Source organism: Miniopterus natalensis, chromosome 17, assembly GCF_054644295.1.
Source record: "Miniopterus natalensis isolate mMinNat1 chromosome 17, mMinNat1.hap1, whole genome shotgun sequence".
In the NCBI taxonomy this organism is placed as follows: Eukaryota; Metazoa; Chordata; class Mammalia; order Chiroptera; family Miniopteridae; genus Miniopterus; species Miniopterus natalensis.
The window spans coordinates 15,835,592-15,857,241 of NC_142097.1; the positions used below are offsets into that span (position 1 = coordinate 15,835,592).

Consider the following 21,650-nt stretch of genomic DNA (forward strand, 5'->3'; position numbering starts at 1 on the left):
TCTGTGGTCTTGTCAGGAAATTCTAGGAACCACAAATTCTTCAAAAATATGTGTTATTTTATATTAGGACCCAAAGCATCTAAGGGTAACACAAGAGCCTTTACCTCCAAGGACTAGAAAATCTGTAATTCATTTTCACACATTCTCCAACAAGGCTGTGTATAGTTCACCTACTGATAACTCTGTACTCCTCCATTTTGCTTCGAAATATCTTCATATCATTGTGTCAGATGAAACTGAATCTTATTATTAAAAATATGGCCAGACAAAAAGGTTCTACCACTTTCCAGTTATTCGTACAGTAAGTGGGATGAGAAATTTTAAAATAATGGTAAATATAAAGAGCCAGGGGCTTACAGGGAAACAAATTATAAGGGCACAAGTTCTGATTGCTGCTACATCCCAGTCCATTGCTTCTATCAAGGCTTTCAATCTTCCTCCATTGCAATTTCCATTCATAAAGTTGAATTTAAGTGCTTGTAGAAATGATCCAGTTATTTTACAGTCTTAAAAGTGCCTGAAACTTAAGCTTTTTCCTTCATTCTTTATCCTTAAAAATTATAACACTGATATCAAGAGCTATGGGAATGCATATCATATTTAGCACCATTTGTGGAAAGAGCAAAGGATTTCTAGGTACTGCTATTAATAAACATAAGTATCTTCTTTCTAAAAACCCATTCCAACTATGTGGGCCTTAGTGCTCTTATAGTTGGATTTTGATTCTACAGCATAAAGTTCTGTTTCTATGATTAATGCAATGAGACACATATTAATAATCTTCCCAGAGAGTGTGAGGCATAGATGTGCAACTGAGGCTGACAGTTCTTCCATGGGTAATGGGGAACCTCTCCAAAGACTGACCATACACACAGGGGACTGGAACCAATATGACAACACGATCTGCACACATAGCTCTACCTTCATCTAATTTCAGGTTCTGCTTTTTAAAAAGTATAGAAGGAGAAGCCATTCTACCATTGCTATGAAAGAATCCTTCTCTGACTTACCTGATAGAATCTGATCTCATGAGGCAAGAAGATGTTTATTTTCTGGGGATCTCTTAGGGTATCAACAGCCAAGACCCCAAAAATTCTCATACATGCATTCTGAAGAGGCAGAGCCAGGAATGACCCATTTTGATCACTCTTCTGACGGGAATGGTTCCAGAAGAAAATGTTCCCGTGGTGCTGAACTTGAGGGACATGTATTGGCATCCCTTTATCTACTACTGTAAAGCTGAGGAATAGGAATGTGAAGATGGGAGAAAGACACAGGAGGAGCTCTAGATTAAACCATGCAGGAAACCAGATCAATTCTCCATTCATAATAATTGGCATTACATGTCAGAGAAGTGGACTCATAAAATTACCAGTTGGAGAGTCTGACTTGAAAGACTTAAAAAACAAGCTTAGGTCATAACAGAGAAAACATATATAAACAGGATGCAAGAGACATACTTCAAAGAGCAGGCAGAAATAATTGAGCTGATATTGTGAAGCAGGATCCCTACATGGGAAATAATGTAGTTCTAAGGTGAACTCTGGAAACACTCAGGTGAAATCATCTGAGACTGGAAACCCATCACCTCCCACTATAGAAGCATTGTTGACCTGAGGCATTTCTTTCTTGGGCAGCTAACTAGGATTTCAATGCTAACTTACTTCAGAAAGGGAATTATTATTATTTAGAAGGGTGAAGCCAACCTTTTCAAGACATTCTTACCTGATTCCCTTCATGTCCCTGTAGAGCACGTTGTTCAGTACAAATGGAGCATCATCTAAAGTACAAGCTACATTCCTTAGTAGGACACGCCCTCTATCAGGCAGTAGTCGGTTTTCTTCTAAGAGGGAAATGTGAGCACTGATCTTCTTATTTCCATGGACTTGAGCATCCTATGGCAAAATATTTCTGATCATGTATTTACCAATAGCTATTTTCTTAATCACGTCTCCCTTCGTTAGCCAGTTGGTGCCTCTGACCCCAATCATTTCATTTTCATGAATAAATAATGAAGACTCTCATTAACTCTCATTGGCAGTGAGGAAAGAGGCTGACACCACAGCTGGCCCCCAAAACTGAGATTTAGTGAGTGAAATGGATTTGCTTTATGCCAACTAGACTGGTTTACTAAAAAACAAACAAACAAAAAACCCCTCAAAGTCTACTCAAATTTTAAAGCTTTAAAACGTGGATCCCTTTGGCCCTGGCCAGGTAGCTCAGTTGGTTAGAGTGTAGTCCTGATACACCAAGGTTGTGGGTTCAACCCCTGGTCAGGGCACAACCAACAAATAAATAAATGGAATAAAACCGGTGTTTTTCTCTCTTTCCCTTCCCTTCTCTCAAATCAATATATATATGTATATGTGTGTGTGTATATATGGATCCCTTTGAACTATAGTCATATTGTCTGGGTTTTAGTTAAAAGTAATCATTTTAGAGAGCTGGGGCAAGAAAATGGCTTCATTTCACTCATATTTCTTAACCTTAATCTACTATGATGTGAACATGGAAAAATGCTCTCAAGGAATTCTTAATATAGTTTGGCTATGACATTTGATTTATGTCATTTTAGGAAAGGATTTTGGGGTGCCCCAGATTGTAGACTTGATGCAACTACTACTTCTAATTGAAATAACTGAAATTTTTCTGTACCTAAAATATTACTATGCTACTAAGAATATTATGTGTTAACATATATATTAAAACATATCCACCATAAATTGGGGGACATGAGAGATACTTTCCTTGATATCTGTCTCCTCTTTCTATTTGGGTTTGCTTTCATGCTCCCCCCCCACCTTTATTTCTCCTTTTCTACATAAAAAAAATCTATAGAGTAACAAAAATGTAGTGAGATTTCTGTTGGAATACTGCAGATTTCTGAAGCAAGTTGGAGTAATACCTCTTTTTCTTGATTGGTCTCCTGTTCCTAGTCACATCATTTCAAACTACATTGGAAACTTCAGCCATTCAGGAGATGATTCCAATAATCAAGTGTTGTTATTTAGCTGAGCTCAAACCACACATATTCTCTGGACCAATGGAAACTATGATATATGTAGAAGATGACCATGCTATTTCTGTCTGGAAGGAGCTGCAAGCTGGGAGTCTCTGAGAGGGTGGCAAAGCTGTGGACAGTGGCCCATGAGGGTCATGTGTTTTAAGTGACAGGATTCTGTAATAGTCTCAGCTTGTTTCTAGGCAGTGCCATGAAAAATTGTGTGATGTTGAATTCCACTTTATAATAACTTTATGATTTAAACCGTTCCTTTTTTACTTGACTCCTAAAACATCATGAAAGGGAGATGTAGTTTGACCTCCTTGCACATCTCCCTATATGTATTTTTTTTTGTATCAGTCTATTTTCTGTTCTAGGTTTATTTGAGTCTCAGTACAAATGAAATTAGAAATCCCAAGATATAATTCTGTCATTTATACTTTTCCTGTCTGCTTCTACCTTGCCAACCTGCACTCATTCCAGTTGCATCTTCCCTAGGTTTGGGGTCATTGTAATATATTAAAAAGAAAAAATACACACCACATTTATAACAGTACCAGCAAATTTTAAGACACTTTAGTGTGCTCCTCCTTTACAATCATTAAACATCACTTAATGTGAGATTTTTCTTCTTATGTATCATTTTAGAAAACATACCTGTGTGAGGGCCTTAAAGGTCTCAGTGTACACTGGCTCCAGGGATACCCCACTTGTCTCTGCAGCACGTTGTATTTGGTGCAGCCACTTCCGTCTGGCACTATTCCTCAGACCCTCAACATGGCTCCTTTCTAAAGTAGTCATCAGAAACTCCACAAGGCTTTCCAGAACGTGATCGTCATTGCCCCTGAGTTCAGATACAACCAATTCTATGTATTTCCGAAACTGTTCTGAAGACAACCTCACTTCATGACCAGAGTGTGGCTTTGGAAATTGAGCATGTAGTTTAGCTAAAAGACATAAACACAAAACCAAGGACTAATCAAAAGCTCATTTATCTGTGGGAGAAATTTTTATTCTCTTACAGCAAACGGAAGTCTCTGACAGCTGCCCCCCTTGAAAAACCAGGTATATCAAAGGCATCTAAGCCCAGTGGAACATCTTACGGTGACTTCTTATGCTAAACTCAAGATGACTCCTATGTCATCTTCTCTTTTTTGTTTTGTTTATTTAATTATACCAGTTAGGTGAAATTCCAGGGCCAACTTTGGTTCTCCCTACCTTTTACCGTCCATTTCTAATAGACCACTTAATTCTATCCTGCTCGTCTTTGACAGTGTATCTTGTGGACATTCCTCTCCATTCCTACTCCCTCCTATACTACTAAACCAGTATTAATAACTTTATGATTGGAGTACCAGTGGTAAGGCTCAATTAATATTTATAAAATTAAATTAAAACACAACTTGCATTATGCAATTTCCTGGCTCAAAGTATATTTGGGTCCAGGCCATTTTCTAATAATACTTGCCCATAACACCATATAGGAATTATTTACTTCAGTATTCCCATCCTACTCATGATCCCTGACTGTGCCTTGCACACTTCTGCACCCACATCTCTCTTTTATTTTTTTATAGTACAATCATGATCTACTACCAAACCTAAACATTACCAATAACTTACATTTTCCTCTGTGCCCCTGCTGTTGTTCCACTCCCTGCCTCCCCATGTCCTGCACCAATATCCTGAAATGTTTCTTTTGCTTTACCTTTTCCTTCCTTTTGTTTTCCCAACAGTGTTATTGTGTGGGTGTGGGTGTGTATGCACACACACTCGCACCTGGATGTGTACTTCTAAGCAATATATGGTTTAGTTTTGTCTGTCTGTATACTTTAGAAAAAGTACATCATACTATATGTACTTCTCTGAGACTTGCTTTTTTATTCAACATTATGCTACTTTATACATCCATGTTGTTCCTGTGGCTGTGCTCATTCATTTTCACCACTGTATAGTATGTCATTCTGTAAGTAGACCATCATCAGTTTATTTATTCTCCTATAAATGGGCATGTAGGTTGTGTCTCCAATATTTTGCTCTTATGAACAGTGCTATAAGCATTTTTGTACATGTCTCCTGGTGCATATGTGTAAGTTTATTTGACATTTATTATAAATTAATAAGTCATAGAGTATGTACCTTTCCTCTTTAAAGCTCAAAATCTGTCTTTCCTCAACAAGATTTCTACCTGAAAGATAATAGCATTCATTTTATATCAATTATTTGTTTTAAAATGCCTCTTTTAGTCATCTTATTATATGATTTTTGCTGATTTTTGCTCTGTAGCGTCCACTCATCTTTCTTCTGGCAGTGTATCCCAAATTTTGCTTTGGGGAAACTACTTCACTCCCACCTCAGTTCATTTGTTTGTGTAGGATTCCACCTGTGGTTCTAGTGGTGGAGCATGCATCTCAGCTCTAAGCCAGTCAGGACATTCTACTCCCCTAGCCAGAGTAGTTGATTTAGTCCAGACTAATGCCAGACTCTTTACTTGAATTATTAGGAAGGGGGCATTTTCCTTCTTATTCTCACTAGACTTGAATAAACATGTTAGGACGTGAGATTGAACTTGGTCACACGAGGGGAAAGAGTGTATGAAAGTGGAGTCAGCACACAAGAGAACAGGGCCAGACTGAAAGAGAGAGAAAGAGAAAGAAGCAGATACCTGTCCAAAAATCATTATTTGAACCCCCAAATCTAATTGTGTCCTGAACTAGCCCAGGAGTTTTCCATCACACGAACCACTAGAGTCCTTTTTTGGTTAACCACTTTGTTAAGATAAAAAACTTTTAGCATATATCAAACTCTAATTAATGATATGCATGCTGAAGTATTTAGGGATGAGTGTATGAATGTCTGTAATTTAATGTGAAATGCATCAAAAATAAGAGAAATAGAAGGAAGGACAGAGGGGTGGAGAGATGAATAGATATTTAATAAAAAAGTGTTAGTAAAATGTTAATGATAGAAATCTAGGTCGTAGATATATACACTACACTTGATCTTAGCCAAAAGGCCGAGAAGCGATAGGTCGTAGATATATAGATACTCACTGTGAAATTCTTCCAGCTTTGCTGTATGTTTTAAATTTTTCATAATAAAATATTAGAGGGGAGGGGAGGACACAGGAAACAGATTGAAAGGAGTCCCATGGGTAAAATCTAAAACAACATGAGCGTTATAATGATAGTGTTGAATTATAACCCACTGTATAAAATAGGAAACCATGAATACATACTGTTATGAATGAATAAACAAAAAGTTTGACAGGAGCCCAGCTGGTGTGGCTTAGTGGTTGAGCGCTGACCTATGATCTAGGAGATCAAGGTTCGATTCCCCGTCAGGGCACATGCTCGGGTTGCGAGCTCAATCCCCAGTGGGGGCATGCAGAAGGCAGCCGATCAATGACTCTCTCATCATTGATGTTTCTATCTCTCTCTCTCCCTCTCCCTTCCTCTCTCTGAAATCAATAAAGACATATTTTTTTTTAAAAAAAAGTTTGACAAGAAATGGAATGTTTACATGGTTTCAAAATACCCACAAAATACTTATTAATTACAAAGGGAAAGAAGAGTAACTTTGAAATAGAGGGGCCTGACAGATATCATTTTATCAGGAGATTTCTAACAGCATTCATTGAGAAGAACACAGCATCACTTATATGACATTCCTGCCAAAAACGAACAACCTGAATGTAATCATGAGGAAACATTAGGCAAACTTAAAAGAAGGAAGAATTACAAACAATCTGCCTGTAATCTTCAAAAATGGCAAGGTATGGAAATCAAGGAAAGACTGAGGCATTTCTTAGAGAGATTCCTTGTTCCAGAGTGAAAAAACAGCAGTAGTTTTACACTGACCACTTGTCCAGTTTGCAGTTTCTTTAAGGAACACTTTGAGTATTTCAATGAGACTTTATAAATAAATGTGAGAATTTGGTTACAGAATGATTCACCAAAATGTTATAATTTTAAGAGAATATGTCCTACTTAAATAGAAATTTATATATTAAAGCAATTCTTATCACTTAATAGGAAACTAAAAGACATAGCCAATAAACATGAATAGCTATTCCATGAGAAGTAATGGGGGAAGAGCGATTTTTTCTCTTAAATTCTACAATGTAGACAGGTCACATCTTCTACAGCTTTTTATATGTGATATTCTGCTCAAAAGATTAGGCTATATTAAACTTGATTAAAAAGGGGAAATTACAGGCTAAAAGTTTCAAGTTGCCCCTTCCATATAGAAAACTTCCATTTCAAGGACACCAGCAGAAACATTTCTAGGAATTTCTAATTCTGCGACTTAATCCTATTTAAATTCCAATTTTTAATTTTGGTCACAGAAATGGATAAGAAGGGTAGAGCAAAAATAACAAACAAACAAAAAAGAGCTTTTTAAAGATTTGCCAATTTGTTATTAGCTAATGTTCGAATTTAAAATTTTCTACCTTTTTAAACAGAATCTGCCTTTTATCTTTCATATGGCCATCAGTTCAACAATCATCTCCACAGGCCAGGTGGCTACCAATATGTGTTCAGAGAGAGTTGTTTTGTATGAGTCTACCCTTGGAGAGAATAATTTGTTCTTCCTGCTTGCAGACATTTTCTTCTGGCAGCAGATTCTTCTGGCAGCCTCCTCATTACTTTCCTCATTTTTATTTGCTTGGCTTAACCCATTACATTTTATGCTTTCTACCTATCCCTCCTGCTGTACTTTTATCATCCTTATAACATTATTTGAACATCCTTATAACATTATTTTCAGGTTCCTTAAATTCTAGAATCCATAGTGTCTTACTCCTTCATTTTACAAATGAGGACACCTGGATCTACAGAGATTCAATCATTTGCCCTTGCTCATGTGGCCTTTTAGTGAAAGATCCAGTATTGGCTTGGAGAGTCAATCCCTCCCAGAGACACCAACAGTAATTAAGGCTCAACTACAACAGGACAGTGCACACAGCCCACACAGGGGGGCACCTACAGTGCCCAGCTCAGGTGACTGGGGAGGCTGAGTCACTGGGCTCTATAGAACTCCTACTACCCAAGGCCACTCTTCCAATTCCAGGAGACATAGCAGCTCTACCTAATTTGTAGAAAAAAAACACAGGGAAGCAGCCAAAATGCGGAGACAAAGAAATGTCACAAATGAAAGAACAGAAGAAATCTCCAGAAAAAGAACTAAATGAAATGGAAGCAAGCAAACTATCAGATACAGAGTTCAAAACAATGGTTATAGGGTTGTGCGATCACATCGATCTAAGATGGCGACTGTGGAACTGGAAACCACCCCTACTCCTAATCCCCCACCTACAGTAGAAGAAGAGAAAACAGAATCTAACCAGGAGGTTGCTAACCCAGAACACTATATTAAACATCCTTTGCAGAACAGATGGGCACTCTGGTTTTTTAAAAATGATAAAAGCAAAACCTGGCAAGCAAACCTTCGGCTGATCTCTGAGTTTGATACTGTTGAAGACTTTTGGGCTCTGTACAACCACATCCAGCTGTTTAGTAATTTAATGCCTGGCTGTGACTACTCACTCTTTAAGGATGGTATTAAGCCTATGTGGGAAGATGAGAAAAACAAACGAGGAGGACGATGGCTAATTACATTGAACAAACAGCAGAGACAAAGTGACCTCAATTGCTTTTGGCTAGAGACACTGCTGTGCCTTATTGGAGAATCTTTTGATGACTACAGTGATGATGTATATGGAGCTGTTGTTAATGTTAGAGCTAAAGGTGATAAGATAGCAATATGGACTACTGAATGTGAAAACAGAGAATCTGTTACACATATAGGGAGGGTATACAAGGAAAGGTTAGAACTTCCTCCAAAGATAGTGATTGGTTATCAGTCCCATGCAGACACAGCTACTAAGAGCGGCTCCACCACTAAAAATAGGTTTGTTGTTTAAGAAGACACCTTCTGAGTATTTTCATAGGAGACTGCGTCAAGCAATCGAGATTTGGGAGCTGAACCAAAGCCTCTTCAAAAGCAGAGTGGACTGCACTTAAATTTGATTTCCATCTAAATGTTGCAAAGATATAAGAGAAGTCTCATTCGCCTTTGTCTTGTACTTCCATGTTCATCCTTTTTTTTCTTTCCTTTTTCCCCTAGAGTGTCCACTTACCCAATCAAAGAATGACAGTACACATCATCCCCAGGATCCATAAATGTGTTTCTGGCCCATTCTGTAATAGCTAGAAGAATTACTATTACAAACACATTTTACCCATCCACAATATTTTTTAAAAACTTGCATTTCTATACCCTACAGGAAAATAATTCTGTTTATGTTCCATTGTATGCAGGAGCATATTTTGCTGGTTTAAAAGAGTATGATGCATACAGTTTTCTAGCAATTTTCTTTGTTTCTTTTTACAGCATTGTCTTTGCTGTACTCTTGCTGGTGGCTGCTAGATTTTAATTTATTTGTTTCCCTATTTGATGACATTAGTGATTCTGATTTCACTTTTTCATTTGTTTTGCTTTTGCTTTTGCTTTTTTTCCTCATGTAATATTGGTGAAGGATCCACGAATATGACACAAAGGTGGAATAAACATTAATTTGGGGCATTCTTTGGTAATTTTTTGTTTTTTTGTAACTACAAAGCTTTGTAACAAATTTATGCATTTCATTCAAATCAGTGATCTATGTTTGTGTGATTTCCTAAACATAATTGTGGATTATAAAAAATGTAACATCATAATTACATTCCTAATTAGAATTAGTATGTCTGTTTTTGTATCATTATGCTGTATTTTAACACTTTGTATTACTTAGGTTATTTTCTTTCATTAAAAAATGGCTCAAGTAGAAAAGCAGTCCCATTCATATTAAGACAGTGTACAAAACTGTAAATAAAATGTGTACGGTGAATTGTCTTTAAAAAAACAACAACAATGGCTATAGGGATGCTCAAGGAACTTAATGAGAATTTCAAGAAACTTGGTGAGAACATCAAAGACATAAAAAAGGACCAATCAGAAATGAATGATACACTAACTGAAATGAAGAATAATTTACAGGGAATCAACAGTAGAGTAGAGGGTGCCAAGAACCAAATCAACAATTTGGAATATGAAGAAGCAATAAACAATCAGAACAGTAAAAATTAAAAAAACACACCAAGAATCCAAAAATATGAAGAGAGTGTAAGGAACCTCTGGGACAACCTCAAGCATACCAATATTCTCATCATGGTGCTCCTGGAAGGAGAAGAGAGGGAGCAAGAAATTGAAACCCTATTTGAAAAAATAATGACAGAATGCTTCCTTTACCTGGTGAAAGAAATAGACATACAAGTCCAAGAAGCACAGAGAGTCCCAAACAAGATGAACAGAAAGAGGCCCAAACCAAGACATATCATAATTAAAATGCCAAAGGTTAAAGACAAGGAGAGAATCTTAAAAGCAGCAAGAGAAAAGCAATTAGTTACCTACAAGGGAGCACCCTTATGATTGTCAGCTGATTTCTCAACAGAAACTTTTCAGGCCAGAAGGGAGTGGCAAGAAATATTCAAAGTGATGAAAAGAAGGACCTACAACCAAGATTACTCTACCCAGCAAAGCTATCATTTAGAATTGAAGGTCAAATAAAGAGCTTCACAGATAAGAAAAAGCTAAAGGAGCTCATCACCATCAAACCAGTATTACATGAAATGTTCAAGGGTCTTTTTTAAGAAAAAGAAGAAAAATATAAAAAATATAAACAATAAGATGGCAATAAATACATATCTATCCACAATTGAATCTAAAAATAGATGAATAAGGAGTCTAATGAACAAAACAAAGTGATGAATAAAGTAGAACCAGAAGCATGGAAACATGGAACAGACGGACAAATCTCAGAGGGAAGAGGGGAGGGGCGGGGGAGGAAGAGAATAACCAAATAACTTACATGCATACATTCATTACCCATGGACATAGATAACAGGGTGGCAAAAGCCTGGGGTGGGGCGGGATTGGGGTGGAGGGGGGCAATAGAGGGAGAAAGGGGGGACATCTGTAATACTCTCAACAATAAAGATTAAAAAAAAAAAAAAGAGGTGTTGGTGAAGATGTGGAGAAAAGGGAAACCTGTGCTGTTGATAGGAATGTAAATTGGTATAGTCACTATGGAAAACAGTATGGAGGTTCCTCAAAAAAATAAAAAATAAAAGTACCATATGATCCAGCAATTCCACTTCCAGGTATATTTCCAAAGGAAACAAAATCACTATCTTGAAGAAATATCTGTACCCCCATGTTCACTACATAGTTATTCACAATAGTCAAGACATGGAAACAACCTAAGTGTCCACTGACAGATGAATGGATAAAGAAAATGTGGTGTATACAATGAAACACTATTCAGTCATGAGAAAGGAGGAAATTCGACTATTTGCAACAACATGGATGAACCTTGAAGGCATTATGTAAAGTGAAATAAGTCAGACAGACAAAGACAAATACTGTATGGTCTCACTTATATATGGAATCTAAAAAAGGCAAACTGAGTGTTTAATGGTGGTTGCCAGGAGCTGGGGGTAGGGGAAATGGAGAGATGTTGGTCAAAGGGCAGAAACTTTCACTATAAGATGAATAAATTCTGGGGATCTAATGTGCAGCATTGTGACTATAGTTAACAATACTAATATTGTATTACACACTTGAAAGTTGTTAAGAGTAGATCTTAAATGTTCTCACCATGAAAAAGATATGGTAATTAAGTGAGGCGATGGAGGTGTTAACTAATACTACCATGGGAATAACTTCACAATATGTAAGTGTATCAAATCAACATGTTGTACATCTTAAATTTATACAGTATTATATGTCAATTATATCTCAATAAAGCTGAACAATTCATAGTCATACTAGCAGGTGTGAAGGTGGTATCTCATGGTTTTAGAACAATTAGTGTTTAACTGTATATATGTCATAGTACCAGGAAACTTGAAGCCAAGTTGTTACCACAATTTAAATAAGAAAATTATTATACTTTTACCTGACTCTACAGCTTCTTTTTCCATTCCCTCCTTGTATGTATACAAGAGTTCATCAACTTCTTTCAGATCTAGAAAGCCTGAGCCATCACTGTCCCACATCTGAAAGAGGGCTTCTAGGAGAAGTCCCCATCGAACTCGGGAAACATTTTGTCTAGCCTAGGATACAAACAAGATAACAAAGCACAGAAGACATGCTGTTTATTGCACAAGCTGGCATCCTATCTTTATTCCCCCAAAAGTGCAATACTTTTTATAAAAACATTTATTTTGGGACTAAGCATGATATTAATGGGAAAATGAAGCATTTAATTTTAATCCTCTAAATACTTCTCTGTTTCACCTCTAGACCAAAACACACACACACACACACACAAAACCAAAAACATGCATTCTCTGCATTGGGTTAAAACATTAATTTAGGAAGAGAACTACATCCCTTAAGAATCTTTAATTGCCCGGCTGGAGTGGCTCAGAAAGGTTGAGCATTGACCTACGATCCAGGAGATCAAGGTTCGATCCCCAGTTGGGGGCATGCAGGAGGCAGCTGATCAGTGACTCATCATTGATGTTTCTGTCTCACCTTCTCCCTTCCTCTCTCTGAAATCAATAAAGACATATTTTTTTAAAAAAATCTTTATTCCTTTCCACTCCCTTGCTGCTTGTTCAGGAATGTGATAAACACATGGGGTGCTCTGCCTCACTTCTTGGTGGGATTTGTTTTGTAGTGAAGGGGGATGAATGGCAGTGCTCAAACATTAAAAAATGACTGTGTTCAAAAATTCTTTTTTATATTTAACATTGACCTAACTTGACATACATTACCTTTTAGATTTTTTACTAGATTAATTATATCAATTAGACAGTAATTTAATTACTATCTAGATAGATTTAATTGCTAAAAGAAAGTGAATAGGGGAACTGCATTTGAGGAGGCAAAAGGGATATCAACTCTAGAATTAAGCTGAGAAAACTCATAAGGCTGATGAGATCACTGAATATGCCTAGTGAATCTAATTTACACATTTCATATAAGAGCACATAAATTGTTTATATCAGCTAATGTGTGTGGATTTACCTACACCTGAGTAAGTAACATGTAGTACCTAGTGCAGTGCACATGAATAAAAACATATATTCAAGCCATGACCAAACCCTAGGTATGTGCATCTGTAAATGCACTCATTGCAGACAGACAATGCGCACACACACAGACACACGCACACACATATTTTTGTTCATATATATGCTCCTTAGAATTTGCTTTTCAAGCTTCATTGAAGGAAAAATAAAGCTGTACAATAAACCATCTCCTGCCAGCAGCAATCATATTGTTAGGGGAATGAGTTCTCTGGAGTGTGTGATCTTAGAACATTTGACAATAAAATAATAAAATAAAATAAAAATTTACTGGCCATGCACATTGAAATAGTGATAAGTTTGGTTTTGCATTTTTAAAGAAGAGCCACAGTAAGAACTACTGAGGTTGACAGATTTACTTACAATAGTGACCTCACTTGTTCCATTAATAAACAATATTACCTCTTCTAAGGCACTCATTTTCTCTTCTTCTGTTTCAACATAGCCACACTTAAAAAAGGAGGCAAGGGTCTCACTGGCACTCAGAGGGGTATCTTCACCAACAAATGTCTCCAGGAGTTGCACAAACTGGAGCAGATTGAAGGAAACTCTATTGAAGGCACTCCTTCCTTTCACTTCTTTGTAAGACTGAATATTTCTGATAATTGAATGTAGGTCTATCAAGCAGGAAACATACACCAAACAGTAAAATGAACAATTTTCTCAAAGATTAAAAAAAAAAAGAGTATTTGTTGTAATGGACATCTGCTAATATTTTTCTGTCAGAAATCCATGCTCCCTTCATGAGGATAGCACCATTCCTTTTTTATTTGACAAAACATCTCCTCATTATCAGTTTAGATAAGCCAGGTGGTCCTCCCCCATCCTTGCCCCCAGGATTGTCATGTGATATAGGTCTGGCCAATAAAATAATAACAATATATATATATATATATAACAACAATATAATCCACTATAGGCCAATGAGAGTTAGAACTTTTGGGGGAACTATTGGGGGAAGAACCCCTTTTTTTGTACTCTGATTCCTGAACTGGTAGGATGTAGGCTTAGAGATACTCTCATGGACATCTTTGTCATAACATGAAAAAACAACCTAAAACTGAAAATGACCCAGAGAAGAACAGGATTGAGAGGCAGAGAGACAGTGCCCTGCTGCTATTGTTGAGGACTTGGATTCAGTTGTGCCTGAGGCCAGTTGCAATCTGGACTTGCCAGTTAAATAAGTCTGTAAATACCACCATTACGATCTCTCCCCGAAAGAGTCTTTACTGTATTTATCATGAAACTCAATGTTATAACATGCAGCATATTTCATAAAATTTTAACCCAGTGACTTATGTTCGATTTAATTATTTATGCCCTTATGACTTCCATATGAGATTTGACATAACTTAAAAATAATCACTCGTGGGATTTTTTCCAAATAGTAAAGCAAAATTGAAATAAAGAAGTAAGGCCAGGAGAAGAAGAACATGAACTAGTAGGCCACAAGAGCTTGACTAGCCTGGCTGGGTGTGGCTCGGCGGTTGAGCATCGACCTAGGATCCAGGAGATCGGGGTTTGATTCCCGGTCAGGGCACATGCCCAGGTTGCAGGCTAGGCAGCCGATCAATGACTCTCTCATCACTGATGTTTCTCTCTCTCTCCCCCCCTCCTTTCCTCTCTCTGAAATCAATAAAGATATGGTAAAAAAAAAAAAAAAAAAAGAGCTTGACTAATGCCATGCACTTTCACCAAAATATTTTGAGGATAAAAAGTTTATTATTTGACCCAGACTTAAATTTTTAAAAATTTCAGATAGGAAGAAAATAATCTTTTTTAAAAATCAATTAATTAATTAATAAAGCAACTTCTAGTGGCTGTCTTAAGTTCACAGTTGTGTGTGTGTGTGTGTGTGTGTGTTTCATGAACACAGACAATAGGGTGGTGCAGGCCTGCAGGAAGGGAGGGGGCAGGAAACAAGCGGTGGGGGCAAGGGGGGGGAAAGGGAGATATCTGTAATACTCTCAACAATAAAGATTAAAAAAAGAGAAAATAATCTTGATCTAATTAGTTCTACTATGTGTCAATGAAAGGTAAAATGATAAAATAGCATTATGGTAAAATGAGTACTTATTGGAACACTCACTGTTAAATACATAGTTTATCTGGGAGCTAAAAGCTAGTCTTTGATCTCTGTTGAGTAGATCTTTATGAGTCTTCAAAAACAATTTATATTCTCACCTGTCTCACATGTTTGGATGTGAAACTACCAGGGAGAGGAATAGCTGAAATTATTTCTATTGAGTAGTAATGTTTAATATTTGATTCCCTTTGTATACCTCAATCATAGCTTAAAAGCTGTTGGACCATGTAATTATAAAAACAAAACAAAACCCCAAACCCTGTATACTAATGCATATGTTTTTAAGAACATTCATCAAGTGCTACCACTAATAACATTCATCTTGTGTATGTTTAGATCCATCAGCTCAGGGACAAAATAATGCAAGTTCACCTTGGTGTTGCGTCTTGGCTAAGTCCAATCTTTATCATGGGGTGCCACAATAAGTTAAATTCATCAGACTGGGATCTATCCGTTCTGATTTTGTTGTTAACATGTACCTGTGAACTTGGCGTTACCATAGATTAAGTTTGCCTGTTCCTCATCTTCACTTTTGGCATGCTTCTTCAAGTTACAAGTCAAAAGTTCACCTATAAAAAACACATTCCACATAACACAGGCAATTTAACTTCATTTTCATAATGTTTTTGTTCTAGAGTATAAATGAAAGGAGGGTTAAGTGAGTCACCTGTCCATGGCTTTCCTTCTATTGTTTGGGACTTGGGTTCACAGGATTTGTCTTTCTGAGCTTTCTTCTTTGCAGTTGCTGAAAGGTACAAAAGAAAATGCCTATGAGTTGGACATTATATATTCTTAAGTTAATGACTAAGAGAAATGCCTTGGCATATAGAACACCAAAAACTTTCTTTCAGGTGCTTTCCCATATATGTTGTGTCAGAATCAACCACAATGATATGGCTTAATAACTCTAGTTGTTGAGAGCAGCTCTTGGACAAAAGCTATTTGTTGAACCCCAATTTGGCCACGCAAAATGAGGGCTACAATTCCTAGCCTCCCTCACATTTAGGTGTCACTAAATTCCTACATACTGACCAATGATTTGTGAAGGGAAGCGATACTATGCTTACCCATTTTCCTTTCTCCTTACCAGCTGGTCAGAAGGTAGACATGGCAGTAAACCATCTTGGCCATGTGGTTGGAGGAGACACAAGACAGAAGGAGCTTGAGCCACTGCTGATTTCATGGAACTGAGCTGTCATAGAACTTTTGACTTTTATATGAGAAAGACACTCCTATCTTATTTAAACACTATTGCTTTGTTTTGTTTTTGTTAATGTTTTTCCAGACACTGTCATTTTGGAATACTGTTACACATCGACAAAATTAAGTCCTCACTAGCATAACATCTGATTGAATAGTAACTTCACTAATTTTTTAAAGCTACATTCCTATGTCAGGAGAGCCAGAAATTAGTAGCTCTGTTTTGTGGAGAAATAAACATAATGCTCAAAAAAAGAAAAGATTTCAAATTAGTTGGTGATAGTGTAGAATCTAGAACACAGCTTACCCATCTCTAAGAAGTTTGGGGGGGGAGGGGGATTGTAGAATTAAAGAGCAGAATTTTAAAAAACTTATGCCTAACTGATGTCTTCAGTGGTATTGAGATTGGCGCTCTAAAAAGTTAGAATTTTCAAAAAAGGTCATAAATAGGCAATTCAGAGGAAAAGTCTTGTGCAGAATAAGCATTTGAACTGCAGGTGTCTTAAATGTGGCTTTCAGAAACTTTTCTAGAAATATATACAACTGAAAAAAGCAAGATCCATTTTATAGTTGAAATAAAAGAAATTTTTAGAAGTGGTTTCTAATATCAGACACCACATTTAAAACAAAAGGGCTTCTACTGCCTTTTCAGAGGTTCAGTGAAAATTTCTATATGTAACAAAATTACCAGATTTCTTCCTTACAAGCGGATTTTTAGTACAAAAGGAATTCTAGACAATAAAGACTTTCTGGTTTGCATTTAATTGATTGGTCAAGGCCTAGACTCATGCTTAATAGCAAAATATGTCTGATATTTGCATGACCTGATATTCCAGAAAAGATTCTCATTGAAACAGGTGTTTCCTGAAGACTTTAAAAACCACTCTACAAAACAGAGATATAATTGTAGGAGAACTGCATTACTACTTGAAAGATGATGTCTTCTACTTGATACTGGATCTTACTCTTGCAGTTCAGAAATCATGAATAGATGTATGTGACCTGCAAAATCATTTGGTCTGGCCCTGCCAAGGCAACCGCAGGCAGGACTCGAAATTCAATGAATCTAGGAGCTTTTATCATAGCTAATTTTTAAGTTGACAATTTTGTATGGCCCGAGAATGATGTTATACATATCCAAATGGCCCTTGGCAGAAAAAAAAGGTTTGCCACCCCTGCGGAGGGATTAAGATACTACCTTCCCTTGATTGTGAAGTTGAGGCTATGTCCTGTTCCTCTGGAATTGACTCTCTAGGAGATTCTTCTTCTGAAATCAACCCTCTATGTGGCTCTTCTACTACTGACATTCTGCGTGATCCCCTGTGTGGTCCTTTTCGTGTTAGTGACTCTTTGTGTGATTCTTCTTCATCGGTTGACCCTCTATGTGGCTCTTCTATTACTGACATTCTGCGTGATCCCCTGCGTGATCCTGGTTCAGCTAGTGACTCTCTGCGTGATCCTTCATCCGTTGACCCTCTGTGTGGCTCTTCTATTACTGACATCCTGCGTGATCCCCTGCGTGATCCTGGTTCAGCTAGTGACTCTCTGTGTGATCCTTCTTCATCCGTTGACCCTCTATGTGGCTCTTCTATTACTGACATCCTGCGGGATCCCCTGCGTGATCCTGGTTCAGCTAGTGACTCTCTGCGTGATCCTTCTTCATCCGTTGACCCTCTGTGTGGCTCTTCTGTTACTGACATCCTGCGGGATCCCCTGCGGGATCCTCTTTGTGTTACTGGCTCTCTCTGAGGTTCTTCTTCTGCAGTTGACCCTCTGTGTGCTCCTTGTTCTGTCCCTGACTCTCTGTGCGATTCTTGTTCTTCAGTTGACTGTCTTTGCGGTTCTTCTATCACTGACATTCTGCGTGATCCTCTGTGTGATCCTCGTTCTGTGACTGGCCCTGTATGTGGTTCTTCTGTCACTGACATTCTGCGTGGTCCTCTGCGTGACCCTTGCCGCGCTGTTGACCCTTTGTGTTGTCCCTGTGCTGTTCCCTGTTCCCTGTGCGGTTCTTGTTCTCCAATCGACTCTGAGTCTTGTTCTTCCACTAAAGTTTTGTTTGGGTCTTGTCCTTCAGTTGTCCCTCTCTGCTCTTCTAATAGTGTTGATTTTTTATGTTTATCATGTTTGTGTTGATCTTCTATATTTTTTAACAATTTACTTTGTTTTTTTCTAGCATGCTTTTCAGACAGTGATGTATTCATCTCTAAGAGCACATTGTCAAAGTCTTCATAAATGTGTTTCTGATTATCCATGTCTCCCCAGAACTCAGGCAGCTCTATCTCTTCAAATTCAATAAATGGCCCTAATGCAAAGACAAAAACCAAAACCATTTACCTAAACAATTGATCTTATAATGAAGAATCTCAACTAGTAAATTAATGCAAACAAACAAAAAACAACAAAAAACAAAACATTGAGCACAGTGATTATAATATAGGGCTATTGCTTTAAGTAAATATCAGTTACCTTTCCCTGAAACACAACAAAAACCAAAAAGGTATCCAGTTGAACATAAAGGATGCTCACGACTGTGAATTAGAAAGCATCCCTTCCTAAACGGTGTGGTTTTAAAAGTGAACATGATTCCTCTTTTGCTAGTTGGAGAGCTGCTTAAACTGCCAAGACAAATACAATGTATTCCCTGCTTTTGGTCCTCCCACAACAAGGCCAGCATGGGATGAGGAAGGGGACACATGTCTCCACCTCAAATACCTTCCCAATATCTGCAGTATCAAAATAAAAGCATGTCTCTATCCATGACAATTTTTCGCTGGGCTATTTTTTCCAACATTCATTTTCTATCCTTTCCTTCTTCTCTACCTTTCTTTCTTCTTCATCAACTCTTTTCCTCCACAACTTATGTGGACACCTGGCTCAGAATTCTAGGGAAAGATTGAATAGCATTCACCAGAATCCCACTGTTAAAAAAGAACACCAAGACAACGCTGGTGTCCTGGACTGCAGAGGGTGGGACCGTGCCATAAGACTGCTCTCCTCCCTTCTAAAACATTTAGCACTTAAGCTATGAAATTGTGTCTCCCACAGTTTTAGGGAATACTCTATGTACATCATCTACAGATTTTTAAGTACCCAAGTAACAAGTTAACACACAGAAATAAAATACTGACGTTCTTTGGAAAACCCATCCATTCAATGGTTTTCTCTTAAAAATAAAATAAAAATAAGACCTCTAGTCCTATTCGTTTAGGTAGTAATATAAAAAAATAAATAAATGTCACTGTGTAAGTACAGTAAAGGTGTATCAGTAAAAATGCTTGGGAAAAGGAAACATTTTTCTTCAAAATCTTAGAATTCTAAGTTGGACATTAAAACTGGAATTACCACTACCAACTTAATTTCTGAAACATTCCGATTGTTACTAAAACAGTTCTTCATTTGAGTGAACTTAAAATTGAGTTCTAGTGTGACAACTTTTAGTATTGAACTGAAGTAAAAAATACATCTGGTCGTGATGAAGAGTGAATTTTGTGGGGCATGAACGGCTAGATGTAGATAACATGATCTAAGGGAGACATTACGCAAAGAAATGCCACAGGGATAGAATGGCCTCGTATTATCATATTAGTGTACTTCATCATTTCAGTTTGAGCATACTCCCTCTGAGTGGCACTTACATTGCCTTGGGTTTCGGAGTAAACGTCTAAGATTTTTTGGACTTTGGTCATAGAATGTTTCCAGTAAGGCCAATGTCCTCTGACGATCCAAAAACCCTACCTAAACAGAAAGTTTGCAATTAGTTGTTATAGGAGATTTGAGATTTTTATGTTGACAGAATATGGCTTATTGAAACATTCACCATCCCCATCACCATCACCACCACCACCACTATCATCATGTAAATAAAATCTCTAAAGTCAAAGTTGGGAAAGCTTTATCTTGCCTCTTTAGGCCTATTTCCCCATTCTGTGACATGTCAAAATGTCTTGCACTTAACAGGTGCCCTTAACACATATTTGTTACTGATGTAATTGCTAAGTCCAATGCACAATGTTCAATTCTTATCTAATCTGACCTACGAATGACACTTGGAACAATTAACTGCTCCCTACTTGTTCTTTTTTTGCATTTTTATTTTGAGAAAAATTTTAATAAGAAAATGATAAAACTAACACTTGTGTTCCCAACACCCAGAAATGATGATTGTTAACAGTTTGCATATGTACTTTAAAAATATATAACTGAGCCCTGGATGGTGTTGCACAGTGGTTAGAATGTCTGCCTGTGGACCAAAGGGTCAAGGGTTTGATTCCTTGTCAAGGCAAGTACCTGGATTGACCGGGCCCAGTTGGGACGTGTGCAGGAGGCAACCAATCAATGTGTCTCTCTCACATCAGTGTTTCTCTCTCCCTCTCTCTCTCTCTCCCTCTCTCTCTCTCTCTCTCTCTCTCTCACTTCTCCTCCCTCCCTTCCAGTCTCTCTAAAAGTCAATGGAAAAAAATGTCCTCAGGTGAGAATTAACAAACAAAACAAAACAAATACATATGTGTAAGATATCATAGTACATGTGTCCTTTTAAACATTTTTTTTGAATTTTTATGAGTTAATTTGAGCCAAACTAATGGCATATGCTGGGGGAGCAAGATCTCAAATGCTCCTCTGCTTAAAAAAAAATTTATAAACATTTCAAGTGTCCTTAAAGTTGCTCTTATTTACACAACATTGGGATCTGATTCATGTATATGAAGAAATATATTTTATTTATTTTAACTGTATGGTATTCTATAATAAGACAACATCACAATTTTTTTGAAACATCCCTCTTTTGACCAGCATTTAGATTATTTTCAGCATTTTGATGCAAATAATAATGTGTATAATAAATGTCCTTATACACATCTCCTGTGTACATGCATAAACATTTCCATAGGATAAATAGAAAAAAAACTAATGAGTTGTGTACTATGTGCATTATCTTTTCTTTATAATTTTTATTTATTGATTTTAGAGAAAGGAAGGGGGACGGGGGAGAGAGAGAGAAATATCAGTTTGTTGTTCTACTTATTTATGCATGCCTTGGCTAATTTTAAAAAATACGTTTTTTCATTGATTTTAGAGAGAGGGGAAGGGTGAGCGATAGAGAGATAGAAACATCGATGAAAGAGAAACATCAACAGGCTGCCTCCTGCAAGCCCCTTACTGGGGATCGAGCCCCAAACCAAGACATAGGCCCTGACCGGGAATCAAATCGGTGACCTCTTGG

General features: G+C 37.3%; 1 protein-coding gene and 2 pseudogenes across 1 annotated transcript in view; 1 reads left to right on the forward strand and 2 right to left on the reverse strand.

The window, feature by feature from the left end:
• EFCAB5 (EF-hand calcium binding domain 5) overlaps positions 1–21,650 on the reverse strand; it is an 85,019-nt gene that overhangs the window by 13,947 nt on the left and 49,422 nt on the right. Inside the window, exons 13-21 of the mRNA XM_087826481.1 lie at positions 20,065–20,164; positions 17,625–18,731; positions 15,894–15,971; positions 15,706–15,795; positions 13,543–13,757; positions 12,003–12,159; positions 3,659–3,948; positions 1,726–1,895; positions 1,011–1,239 (exon numbers count right to left, since the gene is read on the reverse strand). Of these exons, the coding sequence (XP_087682607.1) occupies positions 1,011–1,239; positions 1,726–1,895; positions 3,659–3,948; positions 12,003–12,159; positions 13,543–13,757; positions 15,706–15,795; positions 15,894–15,971; positions 17,625–18,731; positions 20,065–20,164 (2,436 nt within the window). The remainder of the gene's footprint in view (positions 1–1,010; positions 1,240–1,725; positions 1,896–3,658; positions 3,949–12,002; positions 12,160–13,542; positions 13,758–15,705; positions 15,796–15,893; positions 15,972–17,624; positions 18,732–20,064; positions 20,165–21,650) is intronic.
• On the reverse strand, positions 5,941–6,029 carry LOC148091229 (U2 spliceosomal RNA; annotated as a pseudogene).
• On the forward strand, positions 7,947–10,148 carry LOC148091230 (eukaryotic translation initiation factor 4E pseudogene; annotated as a pseudogene).